Source organism: Hypomesus transpacificus, chromosome 14, assembly GCF_021917145.1.
Source record: "Hypomesus transpacificus isolate Combined female chromosome 14, fHypTra1, whole genome shotgun sequence".
NCBI lineage: Eukaryota > Metazoa > Chordata > Actinopteri > Osmeriformes > Osmeridae > Hypomesus > Hypomesus transpacificus.
In genome coordinates this window covers 3326972-3348381 of record NC_061073.1, presented here as the reverse complement: position 1 = coordinate 3348381, position 21410 = coordinate 3326972, and the positions used below count along the sequence as shown (strand labels likewise).

Below are 21410 nucleotides of genomic sequence, written 5' to 3'. Positions count from 1 at the left end.
TTTTGACGAGGAATCAGTTACACTATATCAAGATCATGGTACATTTAATAAAGGTATTCACTAAAGTTTTTAGGCATACAAAAACATCACCATTAAGTTACATTCGTTTTCCAATGAAAAAACGAAAACATTTGGAAATGAGTCATTAAATACTAATTTCTCACCGGAAATGTAATTACCGTTCTTGTTTACTTCTGTGGGAAATGTTTCCCTGAAACTATGTCTATGGATTCAAGAACTTAACAGGGAGAAAAAGCTTTTAAGGATTATTTTTATATTACTGTAAATGGTCACTGACAAAGCTGTTTACTGGACAGACTGATCTAGAACACCACTGATGTATAATGTTTACTGCAAAGTATTAATCAAATTCAGTTTTTGTCAGTGTGTGTGTGTGTGTGTGTGTGTGTGTGTGTATGTACTGTATGTTTAAGTGTCTGCATAAATGTAGATGCATGTATGCATGAATGTAGATGCATGTATGCATGTGTGTGTAATTGTGCTTAAGGAGCATCAATTCCTTCTACCACACAGGGCCTAAAATGTGTTGTTGGTTGTACAACTATTTTGTAACTGGAGAAGTTTAACTATTTATAATTGGACTAGGGTAGGAGGTGATATTGAGGTGATAATTTAGTATGTATACAAAAGACTGCAACCTCAATGAACCCTACATGACCAAGCGCCTGAAGTACAACATGTGACCAAATTAAATGAACTTACTTTCTTAAAATGTTTAGTGAATTAGAGTCTTGTGGTTGGATTAAAAAATAATCACAGTAACTGAGACGTACATTTCCTTCTCTAAAATGCAAAAATGTCTCTGCTCTTTTAGAACACTATTCATTATTGAATGATGTTATTTCATGACCTAGTTTAAGTTTACAGCTACCAGTCTCAACTCAAGTCATATGACCATACAGACTAAGAACTTTCAGCAGTTCACAAGGCCAGGGGGAGGGGAAGGAAGATGCCGTGTAGAAGCAACACAAAGCTGACTTCAGTCACAACTGGAAATGCTTGTTGTGAGAGGAGGAACTTGAAGGGCTGTTAGCTGACATATTGCTGTCCCTCGAACACAATTGTTCATGTTTTCTCACATGAAAAATTGGAATCTCGCTATTGGCTGAAATCCACCCCACCCTCCTCCCCATTCCCCCGTTTCCCGGGCAACCATGTCAGGGTGGAGGAAAAGAGCAAATCATGTGAGGGCAGAGCATCTCTCTCTCTCTCTCTCTCCTCTGTATAAAACAGTCTTTCTCCATGCTACCACACCAATCAGTTCTCTGTTGCAAAGGGATCTAAAGTATACCATCAACAGAGAAACCAGTGTGACTAAGAAAGATAGAAACGCTCCCTGTTACCTTCCGTCTCTCTCTCTCTTACTCTCTCTCTTTCTCTCTTTCTCACTCTCTTTCTATTTAATTTCTAATCATGGTTTTTGCTTTTCACGGTTTTTCCACCTGTTTTCTCTGAACGTTTCCTGTGTGCCTGGACAGTGGCTGCATCGATGGGTTGTGGCAATTCCTCTGCCACCAGCACGTCAGGAGGGGGTGAGTGTTCCAGAACATCTGTTGGCTTGGCAATGCCTGCCCGTGTGTGGAAGCATGAGCGTGTGTCTGGAAGCGTGAGCGTGTGTGTGTTTAGATTGAAGGTGTTTCATGGCGAACAACGTTAGTCTAACGTATGTGTGCTCTGTGGTGTGCTGAGCTGTATGGTGAGTGTGTGTGCGTGTTTAAGGTGGTCTAGCATGTAAGAGACAGGTGCCTTGGGGTGTCCAGACCCACATTGTAGACTTTGAGCTCTGGTAGCCGGGAGACAGCAGAGTGTCTGGAGGAATTTAAGGACTTAATGGTTGTTAGGTTTCCAAAGAAGAGTCTATATAACGTGTGTGAATGTGTGTGTGTTTTAGGTTCAGCTAAGCTTTAGTCTCCGTGGGGTTGGTAGGTGAAAGAAAAGACATCTAGACAGCAGCTGTCTCTTGCTTTTTCTCCAGGTGATTGATACCGGCCGTCAACGTCTTTGATTCTCATTCTATTGCCTTCTTTCATTCAGTCAGAAGCTGCCTCTTTCTGGACCAACACAGCAAGCTCTCACACACATATTTAAATGTGTTTCCGGCCGATGCCCTTCAGTCCTATTTCTTCCCCACACCATACTCTACTGGAGCTTACTTCACTAGATCAATGACATTCTTGATGTGCGTGCCTGGAATGGATGAAATACAAATGTGTATTTTTGCTCTGCATATTTTGATTTAACCTTTATTTAACCAGAAAGTCAAATTGAGGTTAAAAATCTCTTTTTCGAGGGAGACCTGGTCAAGACAGTGGCTATTTCAATATAGAAGGTCAATGAAAAGGAACGCCTGCAGATGGGTTGCTGTCATACAAGGGTGTGTGTGTCTTGATGTGGGATCTGGTGTGTGTCTTGGTGTGGGATCTGGCGTGTGTGATCTTGTGTGTCTGTGCATACATGGCTGTGTGCATGTGCATGTGTCTGTTTGCGTGTCGCTAATCAGCTGCCACCAGACAGGCACCCTGTTCAACAGAACTGCAGGCAGCTAATGGGACTAGAGGATCCATGAGGTCTTCTCTTTGATTTGACTCCAGTTCACAGTCAGGAACAGTCCTTAGTGAGGTCAGTGGTTGTGTGGGTCCAGGAGTGAGAGTGTGAGGGAAAGAGCTTTCGTTCATTTTGTTTCTGTCTGTTCTAGGTCACCCCCCTGCATAGGGACAAGGACACTGAAAAGCCTGTCATTTTGAATAATAAGGGCCAGTGTTAGGAGTCATTTGTCTGTCTACTGTGTGCACCTAGTGGCAGTGACATCAAACTGAAGGACATCGCCCTGCTTTAGTCACACAGATTTGGGTCAACCACTTCTGTTTGCGCGTGAAAATCTTTATAGATTTAGCTGACAGTGTTCTGACTGTCTGTAGAAAGAAACGTTAGGTGATGTGTTGAATGGTAATGTGGGTGGACATGTTAATGAGCATATCCTTTCTACAGTGCTCAAACAAGCGGAAGTGCTACCGGAGAAAAAAAATATTTTGAAGAAAGTCTTTATTTGTTCAGTTTCTCGTTCTCCGTTTGCTTTTCCTTTTTAGTTTTTGGCAGATATCTCAGTCTGGAGGGCAGTAACCCTCTAAACATACAAAAAGCTTTACTCATCCCTCCTTCCCTCTCTCCACCGTCCCATCTTGTGCAGGCCAATCGACACCCGAATGAATATGCTTTTGTAAGGACTGTGAATAGATCTCTGTGCATCCCCAAGCATACACATTTATTTAACACCCACCACATCCTCCACAAGAATAAAATACTATAATGATTATGTTCGATCACTATTATTTTGTTCTTGCAACTTTCAAATAAAACAAAAAATATAAAGATTGCTCGTCTCTTACGTAAAAAAAAACGATTTCAGTTCCACTCAACCTGTTCCTCCAATACAAAGGCAAGTGAATGGACTGTCTGGTTGGAGAAAGTGGAGGAGGTCAGACTCAAAAGTTTTCTTTCTGTATTTGTCTGAGGAATCGAGGGTAGAATCACAAATCCAGATATTAGGTTGCCTGCGGCGCAAAGGAGACAGTTGTTCATCTAACGGCTGATGATTACAACCTTATCCTTTGTAGACACCCAAACCAGTCCATTGTCCAACTTCTATCTCCTTGCTGCCATTAGGGCAGCCCTGGTAGGGTATTGATCTCCTTGTGTTTTGGACTGCTTGTCCTTGTCCTATATTCCTGTGCCAAGAACCGAGGATTTAGGACAGGAAGCTGGTTGACTCCTCGCGAGAGCTTTAGAGTAACTGTCTGACTCTCTGGAGTAACTCTCTGGAGTAACTGTCTGGAGTAACTCTCTGGAGTAACTCTCTGGAGTAACTCTCTGGAGTAACTCTCTGCTCCTCTGGCAAATAATTGCCAGCTCAGCCAAGAGTGTGCGTGCTTGTGAGTGTGTTTGTATGTGGTTGTGTATCCGTGTGTGCATTTGTATTTCTGTGTGTGTGTGTTTTGTGAGTGTGTGTTTGTGTGTCTGGGTGCAAAACATTTGTGAAAGTGTGTGTGTAGTGTCTGTCCAGCATATTCTTTTCCTCGTTTTGCCTCCGTATAATTAAAGTAACATTTACTGTGGAGACATGCATGAAAGCAAATTAATAAAGCCTCATTGATTTCTATTACCCGCATGAGAAGAGAGGAGAAGAGTTAAGAGGGATTCCTTCAACCTGAACCATTCTGTGTTTCTTTTTGACTCAGAATTTGACACAAGAAAATATTAAACAATCAAGTTTTTCTGTGTTTTGGGTTTGGTCCCAGACACTTTCACTGTCATCTTAATTCCTTGGCTTTTATCGGCTGTTGTGTTGCAGATGGTTTGATGTTTTTACCATACATTTGTAACATTCGGTACATTCTAGAAATCATATTTAAACCGTCCCCCACAAACTCAAGGGAATGGATGAGCAATGCTGATGGTGAAGTAACTCAGACAGCAAGGGAAAAATACCCCTTCATTCGTGCATTGACTGTGTATGTGCTTTGCTTCCCTGTGCTTACAGGTCCAGCAGACGTCTCCAAAGATGTGTAAGTATGCACATTGTGTTGCTGCTTTTCTAGGTGGGAAGATTTTGCTAAAAAATAAATAAAAGAAAATATGATGCTTTTTTCAGGCCTTCAAATGATCCGTATTCAAACATTTATGCATTTGAGAATAGACAGACAAGTAATTCACTACACACACTCCAGACTGTCTTGCCATGTTTTTTTTTATATTTCTGTCAAAGGCAGAAGTGGCAACAATTTCTGAAAAACCACAATGACCTGAACTGATCTGTTTTAGTGTACATGTGTCTCCCTGTCTCTGACTTTGTTTGCATGAGCACCATTCAAGCAAGCGCTTGTGAATGTGGCATGTGTCTCTGTATATCTATGTGTGTGTATGAGTGTGTGAGTGTTTAAGTCAGTGAGTGTGTGTGTATGTTGGAATGAGGTTTGTGCTGTGCTGTCTCTGATAAACATCTGAGAAGCTCTTGCACCCCCACACACATTCCCACACACACACACTCACATACAGACACACCCATAACATCTTCCCACTCACACACAGTACACATACACACTCACAGACACTCACACAAACATACAGACACACCCAGGACATCTTCCCACTGACACACAGTACACATACTTTCTCACACACACACACACACACACATACCGACACACCCATGACATCTTCCCACTTACATACAGTACACACACACACACATATAGACCTTAAACACTTTCCCACTCCCATTCAGTGTACACACACACACACACAAATGCACAAACCTCCCCCCCTCCAACCTCACACATACACTCACAAACATGCTAACAGACTACCTGTCTCATGTGAAGCTTAACTTCATCTGACTGGTTCTGTTGTTGACATTAAGCATTACCTCTCTCTCCATGCATCCAGCATGTTTAGAGAGAGTAAAAGGAAAGTAGACAATACAGTCGGCCTGATTGCTGGCCAGAGTGTTCTACCTGTGTTTAGAAACCATGGTTCATGGTCGATCATCCACAACATCCAGAGAAAAACCTCTGTTCAGGGTACCCTGTTTAGCAATCGGATCTGTCACGATTCTAGTTAGCATCAAACATGCTTCATCGTCTTGAGTATGCCATGTTTAGCTCCGAATTCGAGTTCAACTCCCTGTCTCAGTATGTCTGAGGTAGAGTACCAGATATCATGTATCGTTTAAACTCTGCGGTTGGATCTAACGAGAGGTTTTTCTCTCCACCAGGACAGAGGAGTCCTCTCCAGATGAGGAGAAAAGAAGGTAAGAGATTCATTGTTTATAATTCAACTGGGAGCTTTAGAGGACGTAGTATTGTCGGTGTCCTTCACAGTAAATATAGCTTTTCCTTATTATTCCTCTTCTCTCACAGCTTGAAAAAAAGCAGAACCGTACAGGAGTTTGAACAGTGAGAAATCAGAGCTTTAATGAAGGAGGCAAATTCCAGGATAGCAATCAGTATTTACTGTGGTCTCACCTTTCAGAAATGTCTAGTTCAGTAACATGAAATGTAAAAAAAAAAAACATAGTTGAGACGGGTATAGCCGAGCCCCCCCCCCCCCATGCTAAAAGATGACATTGGCACTGACTGTAATATTTGTTAGATTCATAAATTACAGTAAAGGAGACACTTTTGAGAGGCAGTTCTTGTATCTGGGCCCAACGTTGACCTTTGTATCTCCTCTCAGGAACTATGGAGGAGTGTATGTCGGCCTGCCTACTGACATGACTGCCGTAGCCTCCAGCCAGTCAAAGTCCACACGCAAAGGTAAATAATCACACGCGCGTGAACAGCAAACAACCACAAAGTATGTATGCATGTATGTATGTTTGTATGTATGCATGTATGTATGTATGTTTGTATGTATGTATGTGTAAGACCTTCATTCCACCTCAGAACAGTGGACCAAATAAGCCTCAAGAAAAGGTTTTACCAAACAATTGATATTCACTAAAACCATAACTATTTATCAACTACTGTATTCAGAAGAGGTAAGAATGCAGGTTTGTATCGTCCTTGAGTCATTCTTCCAACTTGAATGACTTAAACTTTTGTTTTTGTACTGTCTGTCTGTGTCCTTCTGCAGTCAAACCCCTGAAAAAAAAACAGTTTTTCTCTTGGTTCTTGGTTCTTTAAGTATGTGTATACAGTGCCCTCCAAAAGTATTGGAACAGTGAGGCGAATTCCTTTATTTTTGCTGTAGACTGAAAACATTTGGGCTTGACATCAAATAATGAACGTGAGACCAGAGATCAACGTTTCAGCTTTTATTTCCAGGTATTTACATCAGGATCTGATGCACAACTAAGAAAATATCACATTTTGTTTGAATCCACCCATTTGTCATGTGAGCAAAAGTATTGGAACAGATATACTTAAAACATATTTAAGTGAATAAGACTTAATATTTAGTTGCAAATCCTTTGCTTTCAATAACTGCAGCAAGTCTGTGACCCATTGACGTCACCAAACTTTTGCATTCTTCCTTTTTGATGCTTTCCCAGGCTTTCACTGCAGCCTCTTTCAGTTGTTGTTTGTTTTGTGGGGTTCCTCCCTTCAGTCTCCTCTTAAGCAGGTAAAATGCATGCTCTATAGGGTTTAAGTCTGGAGATTGACTTGGCCAGTCTAATACCTTCCATTTCTTGCCCCTGATGAACTCCTTTGTTGTTTTGGCAGTGTGTTTTGGGTCGTTATCTTGCTGCATGATGAAGGCTCTGCCAATCAGTTTGGTTGCATCTTTCCTTAAATTGGCAGACAAAATGTTTCTGTAGACTTCCGAGTTCATTTTGCTGCTGCCATCATGTGTTACATCCTCAATGAAGATTAATGAGCCCGTCCTAGAAGAAGCCATGCAAGCCCAAGCCATGACATTACCTCCACCGTGTTTCACAGATGAGCTTGTGTGTTTGGGATCATGAGCAGTTCCTTTCTTTCTCCAAACTTTAGCCTTTCCATCACTTTGGTAAAAGTTAATCTTTGTCTCATCAGTCCATAAAACTTTGTCCCAGAATTTTTGAGGTTCATCTCTGTACTTTTTGGCAAATTCCAGCCTGGCCTTCCTATTCTTCTTGCTAATGAGTGGTTTGCATCTTCTGGTGTAGCCCTTGTACTTTTGTTCATGAAGTCTTCTGCGAACAGTAGATAGTGATACCTTCACTCCTGGCATCTGGAGGTTGTTGCTGATCTCACTAACAGTTGTTTTAGGGTCTTTCTTTACAGCTCTCACAATGTTTCTGTCATCAACTGCTGATGTTTTCCTTGGTCTACCTGTTCGACGTCTGTTACTTAGTACACCAGTAGTTTTCTTCTTCTTCAGGACATTCCAAATGGTTGTACTGGCTATGGCCAATGTTTCTGCAATGGCTCTGATTGATTTTCCATCTTCTCTAAGACTCACAATTGCTTGTTTTTCACCCAAAGACAGCGCTCCGGTTTTCATGTTGTTTTCACCTCTGAATACAGTCTGCATAGACAAAACCTATCTTACCCAATCTGAACCTGAGTGTAGACATTCAGTGGTATTTATTGATTGAATAATGTATGTAATAGGACACACCTGGGCAACAAAACACACCTGTCAGTCATATGTTCCAATACTTTTGCTCACGTGACAAATGGGTGGGTTCGAACAAAAAGGTGATATTTTCTAATTTGTGCATCAGATCCTGATGTAAATACCTGGAAATAAAAGCTGAAACGTTGATCTCTGGTTTCACATTCATCGTTTGATGTCAAGCCCAAATGTTTTCAGTCTACAGCAAAAATAAAGGAATTGGCCTCACTGTTCCAATACCTTTGGAGGGCACTGTATGTGTGTGTGTGTGTGTGTGTGTGGTACTGAACTCCTACTCATCTTGTTATTGTCTTTTAGGATGATGTAGAGCTGGTCCAGGGCTTAATACGATCACGTTCAAGACTAGGGATGGGGATTGTTAATTTGTATCGATATCGATACCATTTTCGAGCCTGCTTAACGATCCGAGTCTTTATCGATACCACTATCGATACTTTTCTGGGGTGAGCTTAAGCTAACCACCATCTAAATGAATGAATTTGGCAAATGTTAGCAGCACCCACACAACCCATGCCACACTTTATGTAAACAAGATTACTGAACAACATTTATAACAATAACTTAAGTAAAAGTCAAACAGATAATCAGAATTGAGACAGATCAGACTTAAGTAAAACAGATGTCAAATAGAACAAGGAGAATGTGTTGCTCTCAGGAGGAGGTTGGATAAAAGGAGCACATATTGGCACAATGGATCCTGGCTCTGGCTAAATCTACAAATGTCCACTACAGATGTACCATCCACAACCTGGATGAGTAACTAATATAAATGACTGGGATTGGTTGGTGGACAAAAAGTGACATTGACTAGCCGTCATTGTTCAAGACTTAATGAAAAGTTTAACACGTTTCAACAAAAGGCACCTGATATAGCTTAATGACCAGCTAACCAAACCCAAATCTTCCTTGTCTCATCCCTATTTTGTTATGTCTCTGTTATTGTTTCACAAGATGTTTAAGCAGCCCACAGAGCCATGCTCCTGGTGACTATGTTTTGAATGATCAGCAGCGGGGCGGGGGAGGCTAGTCTTTATCACACACTGACTGTGCTCGTAAAAAAAAAATCTGGTTTGCGTACGCATCAAATTTCAGGTGCATTTGCGAGTGAAATAGTTGCACTATACACTGAAATAGTTGCACTGTATGCACTAGGGATGGGCATTCGACTAAATTGTCTTAATCGATCGTCGGGAGAATTAACGATCGATTTTCGATTAATCATTAACATTTTTATATTAAAATTCACAATTTATAGGCTATATTAAAATGCAGTGAAAATAGAGAAAACACAGCGTTTTTCCGCATTGAGATCTGTAGTGTAAAGGGCCCTATTATCGTCCACTCTAAATCTCCAACGTTCGGGGCCCCATTATCGTCCACAACCGTTTCTTCCGTTAATTTCTTAAAGAAGATATGCAGCAGCAACGAAAGAAAGTAACTCATCGATATGTACACATCTTATATTGCTGCACACCAAATTACAGCTTCTTCATTCGAGATTTGAGTATGTAAATACGCTCTCAAACCGTATGTGTAGCATATGCCTTCCGCAGCGTCTAACTGACAATTCTCCATTGAAAGTGGTTGGGTGGACGATAATGGGACCCCCTGGCTAACTGCTAAAATCAGGAAAGTAACATTTCTAGGCATATCCGGATTGGATTTTTCAATACCGGAATGTTATAATATAGGTGTGTATCTATATATTAAAGTATAATGCTGTGACATAGGCCTAACGTTTTTAATTTGTATTATAATGACATTTTGGTAACATTGCTAACGAGCGTCGAGAACTAGGTGGACGATAATGGGACCCCTAGGTATTGCAACAAAAACAACTATTTCTGTAACTCCTAGAAGCGGAGCCGACAGCTAGAAGCTGTGTTCAAACTCAACTGACCCTCGTTTTTTTCCGGCTAATTAACAAAGCTTCATAAAAACCTTCGCCCTCAACAATACTTAAGGGTAGCATATCCATCTCGATGGACTTACAGATCCGTTGGGTAATTTTCTCTGCTCGTTGAGCATCGCAGCTCCTCAGTGCTAGCACCAGGAGCAGGATGCACCGCCACTAACCAGGGTCGGATGTACGTTCTTCAAGTGGTACATCATTTGAGTCGTGGAGGAGTTGTATTTATACTCAGCTTTGCAGTGTTGGCAGTGAACAAAGTAATTTTTTAGTCAATATGGTCTCACGCTATACTTCGCCGTGACCTCTTCATATTTACTTTTGAAATAGCTACATGGAAACTCGCCGGTAATTGAGTAGGCCTGTGGCTTTTTTTTCCAAACATTGGCTTCATTTGGTAAAATGTTTAATTGCTGCCACATAGCGAAATCCATTGCAATCCTTCAAGACTCACACTACGCAACAGAACACGCATTAGTTTTATCGATGAACAAATAATGTTATCGACTAAATTCTTAACGATCGATAATCGATCGTCGATTAATTATGCCCATCCCTAGTATGCACACGCGTAAACAGCGAACAGCCACAACGTATGTATGTATGTAAAGACCTTAATTCCACCTCAGAACAGTGGACCAAATCAGTCTCCAGAAAATGTTTTTACCAAACAATTGATATTCACTAAAACCTTAACTATTCATCAACTACTGTATTCAGAAGAGGTTAGATTGCAGGTTTGTATCGTCCTTGAGTCATTCTTCCAACTTGAATGACTTAAACTTTTGGTTTTGTACAGTACAGTCTGTGTCCTTCTGCAGTCAACCCCTGAAAAAAAACTGTTATTCTCTTGGTTCTTTAAGTATGTGTATATGTGTGTGTGTGTGTGTGTGTGTGCGTGTGTGGTACTGAACTCCTACACACCTTGTTATTGTCTGTTAGGATGATGTAGAGCTGGTACAGGGCTTAATACGATCACGTTCAAGACTAGGGATGGGGATCGTTAATTTGTATCGATATCGATACCATTTTTGAGACTGCTTAACGATCCGAGTTTTTCTCGATACCACTATCGATACTTTTCTGGGGTGAGCTTGAGCTAACCACCATCTAAATGAATGAATTTGGCAAATGTTAAACATATAGCAGCACCCACACAACCCACGCCACACTTTATGTAAACAAGATTACTAAACAACATTTATAACAATAACTTACGTAAAAGTAAAACAGATCATCAGAATTAAGACAGAACAGATATAAGTAAAACAGATATGTCAAATAGAACAAGGGGAATGTGTTGCTCTCAGGAGGATGCTGGATAAAAGGAGCAAATATTGGCACAATGGATCCTGGCTCTGGCTAAATCTACAATTGTCCACTACAGATGGACTATCCACAACCTGGATGAATAACTAGTATCGATGACTGGGATTGGTTGGTTGACAAAAAGTGACATTGACAAGCCGTCATTGTTCAAGACTTAATGAAAAGTTTAACACGTTTCAACAAAAGGCACCTGATATAGCTAAATGACCAGCTAAGTTAACCAAACCCAAATCTTCCTTATCTCATCCCTATTTTGTTCTGTCTCTGTTATTGTTTCACAAGATGTTTAAGCAGCCCACCGAGCCATGCTCCCGGTGAATATGTTTTGAATGATCAGCAACGGGGCGGGGGAGGCTAGTCTTTGACTGTGCTCGTAAAAAATAAATCCGGTTCGCGCACGCATAACATTTTTGGTGCATATTTGAGTGAAACAGTTGCACTGTAGAGCCCTACCTCTTATTATTGAGGCTTATTACTGTCAACGATGGATACCTGCTACGAAATTGTGGTGCGCTGACTGCGCTCACCGATGCATACCTTGGGTGGAGGAGGATTGCCCCGCAGCTGGAGTTGGCACCGTTGTTTCACGAAGACAGTCGAATGCATTTTACTTTTAACTGACGCACAACGTTGAGGAGTAATGATCCCCACCTTACAATAAATTATCTTCTAACGTATATTACACGTTGCTTCGGCTTTATCTTCGGCTTTATTAAAATGTAGCCATGCCTTTGACCGCTTAGTACGTTCAGCCATCGTAGCTAGCAACAAAATGAGAAAATGAAGCAAAGGGCCTGAGCCAATTACGTTCTTCTTCTTTAAGTTCAAAGGCGGTTGGCAGGCCATTCAATTGAATTTAGTAATTATATTAGACAATCGATGTACGTTTGTGCATCATGGTCACAGTGGCCACTGCAGTGATTTGATTTAAATGATATGACTTAGGCCTATCTCTCGAGACAACAAGTTATATTAGCCTACCTAGTCTCAATAGCGGTATCGAGAAGCTCGGACCTTATTGGTCTTCGGTTTTGAGAAATTTGGAACCGGTCCTTACAGAACCGGGTATCGATCCCCATCCCTATTCAGGACCAACAGTTCGATGCTGCACATGTGGGATATCCCAGAGCAGGCAGGGGGAGGTGGGGCCATCTGTTGATCTGTTGGTGTGTGTGTGCTTTCATTTGTGTGTGCCGGTGTGTGTGTGGGTGCTTTCATTTGTGTGTGTGTGTGTGTGTGTGTGTGTGTGTGTGTGTGTGTGTGTGTGTGTGTGTGTGTGTGTGTGTGTGTGTGTGTGTGCTTTCACGTGTGTGTGCTTGTGTTAGGGCTTGTGTGTATGTGTGTGTTCAGTATCAAGCCAGTAATGCTCCGAGTCTTCGTCTACTCAACTATTTTTCATGTTGACTATTGTAGTGTTGAACACTCAAGCAGAGCTTTGCCGTTTTCCCTCTCTCTGTTCTTCAGACTAGACGTGACTAAAGGAACATAATCGCAAACAACACAGGTACTGTACAATAACCTTACATGTTTCTATACAAAGTACAATAAGACAGAATTGTGTACTGAATTTGTTCTCTAGCTGAGAAGAGATCACATGACCTTGCCTCACGGCACCGACCTCCCTCTTTTGTCCCTTTCGCCAGGATTGTACATATTCACCCACCAACAGACCTTCCCAGAGAGAGGGCAACGCTTGCTCCCACACTGACTCACCAGTCACCACCGTCTGGAATGAGGCTGTGTCCATCTGCCGGGCCATGAAGGGGAATGAGGCATCTGCCTGCTGGGGGCTTGCTGAACCTGTCTCCGGCTGGCACAGGGACCCGCAGCGGAAGCCTTTGTCTGGGAGCACCAGCTCTCTGTAGGGCACCACCAGTCTGTGGGACTCTGACTGAGGATGAGCTGGGGGAGGTGGATGCACGACTGGAACCCCACCGGGACTCTGCAGCCCCTGCAATAATAATCAAAGCATCTACTTTCAAGCTGGAATTTAAGGATTCATGAGTTGTCTGGTTTCGATGTTGAATGTAGAGCGAGGGAGCGAGCAAATGAGGAGAGAAGAGGGGGAGGGGCGGAGGGGGAGGAAAAGCCAAGGAAAGTCACACGGTTTAATCCACAAGGGAGAACCTCGTTCAGAGGCGTGCAGAGACCCCTCAGACAAACACAGTTATTGAAGAGATATTCAGATATTATTGTCTGTGTGTTTCTTCACTGTTCAATGAAGCACTGTTGTCTGGTTCAACATGAACTAGCATCACTCTCTCAGTGGACAGTATTGTGTGTCTCAGCTGTAACCCCAACCCCGAACCACATGACCAAACGCGCGTGTGGCGGAAGAGTCCGGATGGGATCTGAGATTGTAACGTGTTCGTTTGTCTGACGCTCTTTCAAAGCGACGCGCAGGAAAGGCGGGGATTTCAAACCTGCAACCTCTTGATCGGCATTCAAATGCTCTTCCACTGAGCTATACCCCTCCCGATTCTCTACCACTGAGATATACTCGACCCTATGCTCTACGTGTACCAGTGAGATCTGACTGTCTGGGGTCTATGCATGTCTGAAATTGTATTGCAGTACATGTACCAGATTTTTATCTCACGGCCTCCCTCATTAGCTATGCTCAAATGTGTGTCATCCTGTTCAGTTTGATATGGTAATCATCTGTAATGACTCATAATGGGCCTTTTTGCAAAAGAAGCTGGGGAGTGTTTTGGGTGTTGTTCTGGTCAGGATGAAAGATTACCAATTACCCGTGGAAAGCACAGACTTCCCCTTACTATGTTTGACTTGTGTGATAACTGATGCTAAACCATGTTGAAGTGTAATATAGCAGTTCCATGTCCCTACAATGTTGTCACATTAGGCTTTTCTATGTAGTTACATGGTCATTAATGTCACCGTAATGTCAAGTGTTGCCCCCCAATAGTTCAGGAGGAGATGACCACACCACAACTCCCCTCTGCTACCTCGTCCACACACCTGGGGATCATCAGCCAATCATGGGAACGACATCTGATTCCCGTTGGCGAATCACTGCTAAGGCTAGAAAAGATGCTGCTGTGAATCAGCCAGTCACCTCCCCATCTCCTCCTCTCCTCCTCCTTCTGGTCCTGCTATTCAGGCACCTCGAGGGGGATCTGTCAGCCTGCAGGAAGCCCAGCTGACACCCCAGCACCCCACCCCCCCCCCCCCCCCCACACTCCCAGAGCCTTCTGCCTGGATCACTCTCATATTTTCCGTTTGTAATCCTTTCATTCAGTGTTATTCCTTCTAGTAAAACTACAAAACACAATCAGTTGTTGGTGTGCTTTTTATACTCGTGACTCAAAGCCATCCATAGGTTTAGTGGGAGGGCTCGGGGGGGAGGGGGGGGTCCAAGGTCATTGGTCACGCCTCCTGTCAGCTTTCTCCTTAAGTGACCGTGCGGCAGGAGAGAGGGAGCTTGGAGGACGATGGAAGTAGGCCAGGCTGACACACTTGAGATTCAAGTGCTGTTCCTTTCTCCTGGAAGCTGCTGGGAAGCGTTCTACCAACTTGAACCTGGTCTGACTTTATGTATGGATGAAATACATTCAATGACACAATACTTACTTGCGGTAACACACTGTGGAGTGTGTGTAAGATGTGAATGAGAAACGTGGAAACATGAATAGTCATATAGTGTATGGAATATGGGATGTGGAATAACTCATGGATTGTTAAACAACAGGGAATAAGGATTGGAATATGAATGCGGTGGCGCTGATGTATGTCAAAGAGAATGAGCCTTAAGAACGTGATTGGTGAACGCCCCTCAGATGGTCTCCAGCACAACCCTTTGTTGGTACAGCTCACGCTGTCTCTGGTTGATGTCTGTTCTGTACAAGCCCTGCCTTCTCTGCTTTCATTGTGTCAGCTCTCTGGCCTCTCTGTCACTCTCTTCTGCCTATCTCAACCTCTCTTTCTATCTCTCCTCTCTCTTTACTCCCCTCTCTCTGTCTCTCCCGCTCTCTCTCTCTCTGTCTTTCCTGCTTTCTCTCTCTCTCTCTCTCTCTCTCTCTCTCTCTCTCTCTCTCTCTCTCTCTCTAGTCTGTGTTCTCTCTTTTCCTCTCTGCTCCGACCCTGCTGCCCTTATAATGCATTCTGACTATGAGACTCTGATGAATGTCAGCATTGTTAGCCTGCGTTCAAAGTGCTGCCTGTGGTTAGGCTATTATGGGCTGTCAAAGTGAGAACATTGCACATTGACAACAATGTGTTGTTAGATGTCAGAGCAACAAACTTATGCTTGTGCTATCTTTACATACAGTAGCTGCACAACATGAGGAATGGAACCAGAGGGGGATTTGATTAAAGTTCTCAGTTGATGGTCTCTTCCATCACCATGAACACTTTGTACTATGACCATTCACACAAGTTCACATCACGTGTGCCATTGATAACCAGGGTATTTCTACAAATAGCAGTCCCCATTGAGACTGTGAAACACACACACGTGCAATCAATGAAATAATTACAAGGTGACTGGTAAGAACCTTAACTGTCCTGAGCAGCTTGTTCTCTGTTTTATGTCGTCTGTGCATAGTGGGGGTATTGATTGTGGTATCTGGTCATCTTACTGTAATCAATAGAAAGCTGGCCTGTGGGACTCTGTGTATTCCTAAACTGTAGGAGAGTGAGAAACAGTAGTGAGTTTCCTTGGTCCATGTGGATCCACGTCCCACAATCCATTGACAAAACACACACCTATCAATGGCGGTTTGATTGTGTGAATAATTGGGGATGGGAAAGAAGAGCTGGAGGAGGAGAGGATTGAACAATTTTATTTGTATTTTTTAAATTCTTCACTCTGTTGTTCCCCTCATTTGTTGTTATCCTCTTGAGATTTTTAAAATGTTTTAATGTTCACATTTGACATAACATGAGAGAGTGGTTGTAATGATCATATTTTAAGTCAGATAAAAGTAATCACACAGTTTTATTATTTCTTAGAGTTATGCATCTGTTACTTTATTGACAAACTGAAATTATATTGCTATTCTGAAGGTTGTTCAAAATTGACGCATCTGTAGAAAGCCCTGTATGTCCTCTCAATTGAAGAAAATAAATGAATACAAATTGCAGTATGTTGGCAAAGGTACCGGCCCAAACGCAGAATCCAACACAGGGGATGTCAAGTACTTCCTGGGTCTGAGGAGGATGATGATGAGCAGAGATGAACCTGCTGAAACGAGGAAAGAATAACGACAAGAATGAAGGTATGAATACCTTCTAATGACATAGAATGATTGATCTCTATGCCTTAAGTGAAAGGATGAGGAAATGCACACACACACACACACACACACACATAGTAAAATGATTTACTACGTTTAAAAATAAACACAATGGAAAGGTTTTGCCCCATGATCTACCATTCAATATGAAGGCAAAGTCCTGGCTTGACTTTACTGATAGGACAAATATTTTCCTCTGGCAAACGTCTTAAAATATCACATTACAGTTTTTCGAATACTGTACTGTACTTTATTGTCTTCATGAAGGATAAAGTGTTTGTTTGGCCTCTTGGAATTAATGAAAGGGCCTGGTTCAGCTCTTGGAAAGAGCCTGATCAAGGATTGTGTCATGTGGGTTTGGTGTATGTGTGTGTCTATGTGTATACGTGTAGGTGTGTGTGCATGTGTGTGTTTGTTGATATATGTGTTTGTCTGTGTAAAGCAAAACAGAGTTACTGTACCTCAAAGATGGCTATGCTCTTATTGTCGGTGTTCGTGGTGGTCAGTGATAGGGATTTGCACGTGTGTGTGTGTCCATGTGGAAATGTGCATGTGAGTGTGTGTGTGTGAGTTGCATTACGTAAAACAACAAGATACCGTATCTCATAGATGGCTCTTGCTGCTCTGCTGGTGGTGTTTGTGATAAGGGGTCAGCGATAAGGATCCGTGTGTGTGCGTGTGTGTGTCTGTGTGCCGGTGCGCAAATGTGCACGTGAGTGTGTGTGTGTGTGTGTGTGTGTGAGTGTGTGTGAAGCCTACGTGATGGACTACACGTCCTTAATCACATCATCGGTGCATCTGTTCCCCCCAGCATCCCAGCTGCTCTGCATCCCGCTGAGATCTCCAATCAACACTGGCCCGTCTCCCCCTCTGCTCTCTGCACCCGACGAGGCTGGCTGTTGGAGAAGGACGAGAAGGGACAAAGACACTGTGGCCTGTACATCTCAATGACATCAAACACATCCGTTCCACATCGCCACACAATGAGATAGATAGGCTTCGGCCTATAACCCGAGCCCTATAATCTTGAATAGTCCGAGTCACATTGCGTCTCCGTGAGTTACGCATCGCCTGCATTTTCAGTTTCTTGCCAGCAGATGTCGCTGCAGCACAACCAAAGAGTGTTGCCCACCAAACACAGGCGCTCCCGTCACCATCCATAAAACGGCACGGTTTAATCCATCTCAACATTTTGACCGTGTCATCCATGGAGAATGAGATGCCTGGTCCTCTCCGGCCCCCAGAGACCTCCGGAATCTTTCCGATCTGCCCGGTGACCCAGGCCAGCCCTGCTCCAGCACAGCCTTCTCCTCTTGGCTGCCGAGGAGAAACGAACGCAGCCCAATGACTCTAACAGGGTGCTAATCACTGTTTGGTTGGGAGTGCAGCCCTCAAGCTTTTCCACTGCAATCAAAGCCACTTAGAGGCCCTATGCCTGAGAGAGCTCGGCCCAATCACTTTCTGACTGGTGTCAGACACAATCAGGGACAGCGTTTTATTCTTTCCAAAATAATGAGTCAGAGAGCTAAAAACGGGTTGATGTTTGGGTACCCGGCGAAACGTCCTGATGAATGTGGTCGGACTCCATCCGCGTGCTGTGGAACCCAGTCGTGAAGGAGGATTCTGTGTTCGATTTGTGATCGTCTTATAACAATGCCTCTCCTTCCCTAGTGACACAGGTTCAGTGAGCTTGTGTCAAGGCGTGAGGATTGCTTTGACGGTGTGGTGCAGAATGCACGGCCCCATATCGCCACCAGACGACAGAACGTTCCTGCTCCGTATCCTGGGAGGATGGGGCCAAATGAACGAGACCAATGATGTTCGCAGAACCCATGCGAACCGGCGCAGCTCTTATGTAATGTCCCCGTGGTGCAGACGGACGGAGCAGAGGACCAGTGACGTCAGGGTGTGTCGGACGTCTAGGCCCTGTGTTCTCACAGCATGTCAGACCCTGGTGTCAAGGCCTCGAGTGACTCCTCACTTCCAGCCTCGCTGGGTCTGTTTGAAGTGTGTGTGTGTGGGGGGGGGGGGGGGGGGGTGCGAGAGAACAGGGTGATCGTGTTAACCATGCGCTCATTTGGCAGACACGTTCATGTCCAAAGTGACATGCAGGACAGGAGGGACCTCAGACCTGCAACCCTGGGATTTGCAGACCAGGGGAGGCCCTGCTAAATCTGTAGCTCTGATATACTCTTCCTCTCTTTCTCTCTCTCTCCCTCTCTCCGACTCTCTCCCCTACTCTCTCTATGCTCTGCGCTTTTCCAATACTCTACCCCTTCTCTCACTCCTTTCTCCCCTTGCTCACTCTCTCTCCTTCTCTCTTTTTCTCTCTATTGCTCCCTCTGTCTCTCTCCACCCCTCTCTCTCCCTATTTCTCTTTCTCTGTTTGTCTCTCGTTCTGTCACCTCTCTCTCTCTCTCTCTCTCTCTCTCTCTCTCTCTCTCTCTCTCTCTCTCTCTCTCTCTCTCTCTCTCTCTTCTCCCTCTCTCTCTCTCTCTCTCTCTCTCTCTCCCTGTCTCTCTCTCTCCCTGTCTCTCTCTCTCTCCGTCTCTCTCTCTTTCTCTCCTGCGGCTCTCAGACTCTGCATGTGCTTCCAATTACAGACAAAGGGAGAGGCGGGTCCCTGTGTGTTCAGCATGTGGTTCCGTTTAGAGCAGGTGAAACAATGTAGGAAAATAGATCCGTCATCCGTCGCATTCCGGAGGCTGCTGAGAGCGCCGCTAAATCATAGCAAAGCTAATCCTGAGAGGAGAGGATGGAAGGATGGTTAGGGAGAGAAAGAGAGAGAGAGAGAGAGAGAGAGAGAGAGAGAGAGAGAGAGAGAGAGAGAGAGAGAGAGAGAGAGAGAGAGACGAGCTTCTCTTACAAGTTGCCACCAATGGCTGCAGAGCGGCTTCTTCAAAGCTCCACAGGGGTCTTGATAGCACTCCCTCCACCCCCTCCTTTTACCCTTCTCTCTCTCTCCATCTCTCTCTCTCCGTCTCTCCACCCCGCCCTCTCACTCCATGTATAGTTTTGGTTGTTATCGTTTTCCATTCCCCCTCCATCTGTCTCTGAAGCGCTGTGTTGTGGTTAAGGCCAGGACCTCTACCAGCTATGACCTCCCTGACCCCCAGGTGTTCCTGCTCAAAACTTCACAGGAAATATCTCATTTCATATTTTCTTCGAAGGGTAGAGGGATGTTTTGACCTGTGGACATCCACAGCAGCTCCCCCTCACGTGAACACTTGGCGGGGCAGAAGGATCCTTGCTGTCTGCATGTGGTTGGAGTCAGTTCACGCATCCATAAATGTAGGTTAACACAGCACACGGGGACCCCTCGGCGTCCTGCTCTCATTTTGCTTTAGCACTCCAGAGGAGCGCATAGCCTAGCGTGGCTTCCAGCCCGTAAATCACTCGATGTTCAGCCTCCCACTTCTTTATGGGAGAAGCTGTGTGGACCCCAGACAGCCAGACCGCTCACCAGCACCCAGTAAAGCTCTCACGTGCAGAATGAAAAGTAGGGGAGATGAAAGCGAGAGAGAGAAAGAGCGTGTGTGACTAGAGGCTGTATTTTTAGCCGCAAGAGCTAACGCCCATTGACTGCTCACATAGGGCAGTGGACTGTGTCGAAGGGCCTTGTTGTTTTTGCACCTCCAACATTGTTTGAGGTGGTTGTGAGCTTTCACGTCTGTGTCCACCAAAGAGGTTGTTGGTCCAAGGTCATCTTCTAAAGAGCCATTCTTTGAAAACGAACCGAATCTTGTCGTGACAAACCGTGGCGGCTTCAGTTTCCATTGGTCTGCTGAGGCATGTGCAGTGTCCCACCCTCTCAGCCCCCAGCTCACCTCTTTCCCATCTCCCACAACCCCACCTCCCCTTTTTCCCTCCCACCCCCCCACCTCCTCTACTTCTCTTCCACACCCCCCCCGCACTCCCCCACCTCCCATATTTCCCTCCCACACCCCACACCCCCACCCTATCTTGATATTTGTAGGGCATTTCCAGTCCTTAATATTTATGTTGAAATTAATGTTAACACTAATTTGTTCTGCGGTCCATTTTTGTTTTAAGCTAATGAGCGCAAGGAATGTTCCGTTTCCACCTCCCAAAAACTGGGGGAAGGGGGGGGTTGGTGTGTTGGTTGTGGGGGGGTTGGGGTGGGGTGGGGGGAGGGGGGTTCTTTTACCTGGCTCCAGGATGTTTTTGAGACAGTTACATTTTATTTTTGAAATGGGCTGGAGTTCAGAAAATGAACTGAATTAGATCTTTAGGTCTCTAAATGTGTGTCTATAAGCTCATGAATTGCAGCGCACTTTGATTGCTGATTGTAGTTAATATCAGGAAACAGAACATTATAGCCCATTAGGCATATGTCCCAGGGTTGATTATACCAACTCTCTCTCTCCCTACCCCCGCCCCCTCTCTCTTTCTTTCTCTCTCTCTTTCTTTTTTTCTCCCTCTCTCTCTCTCTCTCTCTCTCTCTCTCTCTCTCTCTCTCTCTCTCTCTCTCTCTCTCTCTCTTTCTCTCTCTCTCTCTCTCTCTCTCTCTCTCTCTCTCTCCTCTCTCTCTCTCTCTCTCTCTCTCTCTCTCTCTCTCTTTTCTCTCTCTCTTCAACTGCCTGTCTCCCCTGCTTCCTTTTTTGACCTGAATGCTATAATCTTTCCTGGTACACTAAGCTTTTATTTGCAGCTGTGGAGCACAGTTTCGGTAGATATGTGTGGAACAGACACAGTGTGTCTGATCAGTCCAGTCCATGTGGAACATACACAGTGTGTCTGATCAGTCCAGTCCATGT

The 21410-nt window shown here is 44.1% G+C and overlaps 1 protein-coding gene across 1 annotated transcript; it reads left to right on the top strand.

The window, feature by feature from the left end:
• Positions 1 to 1281: 1281 nt before the first annotated feature.
• Positions 1282 to 14536, top strand: LOC124476908 (overexpressed in colon carcinoma 1 protein). Its single transcript, XM_047034352.1, has 6 exons — positions 1282 to 1553; positions 4559 to 4583; positions 5792 to 5827; positions 6253 to 6332; positions 12842 to 12881; positions 13021 to 14536. The coding sequence occupies exons 1-5, from the start codon at positions 1511 to 1513 to the stop codon at positions 12844 to 12846; spliced, it is 189 nt and encodes a 62-aa protein (XP_046890308.1). The 5' UTR covers positions 1282 to 1510; the 3' UTR covers positions 12847 to 12881; positions 13021 to 14536.
• Positions 14537 to 21410: the final 6874 nt, after the last annotated feature.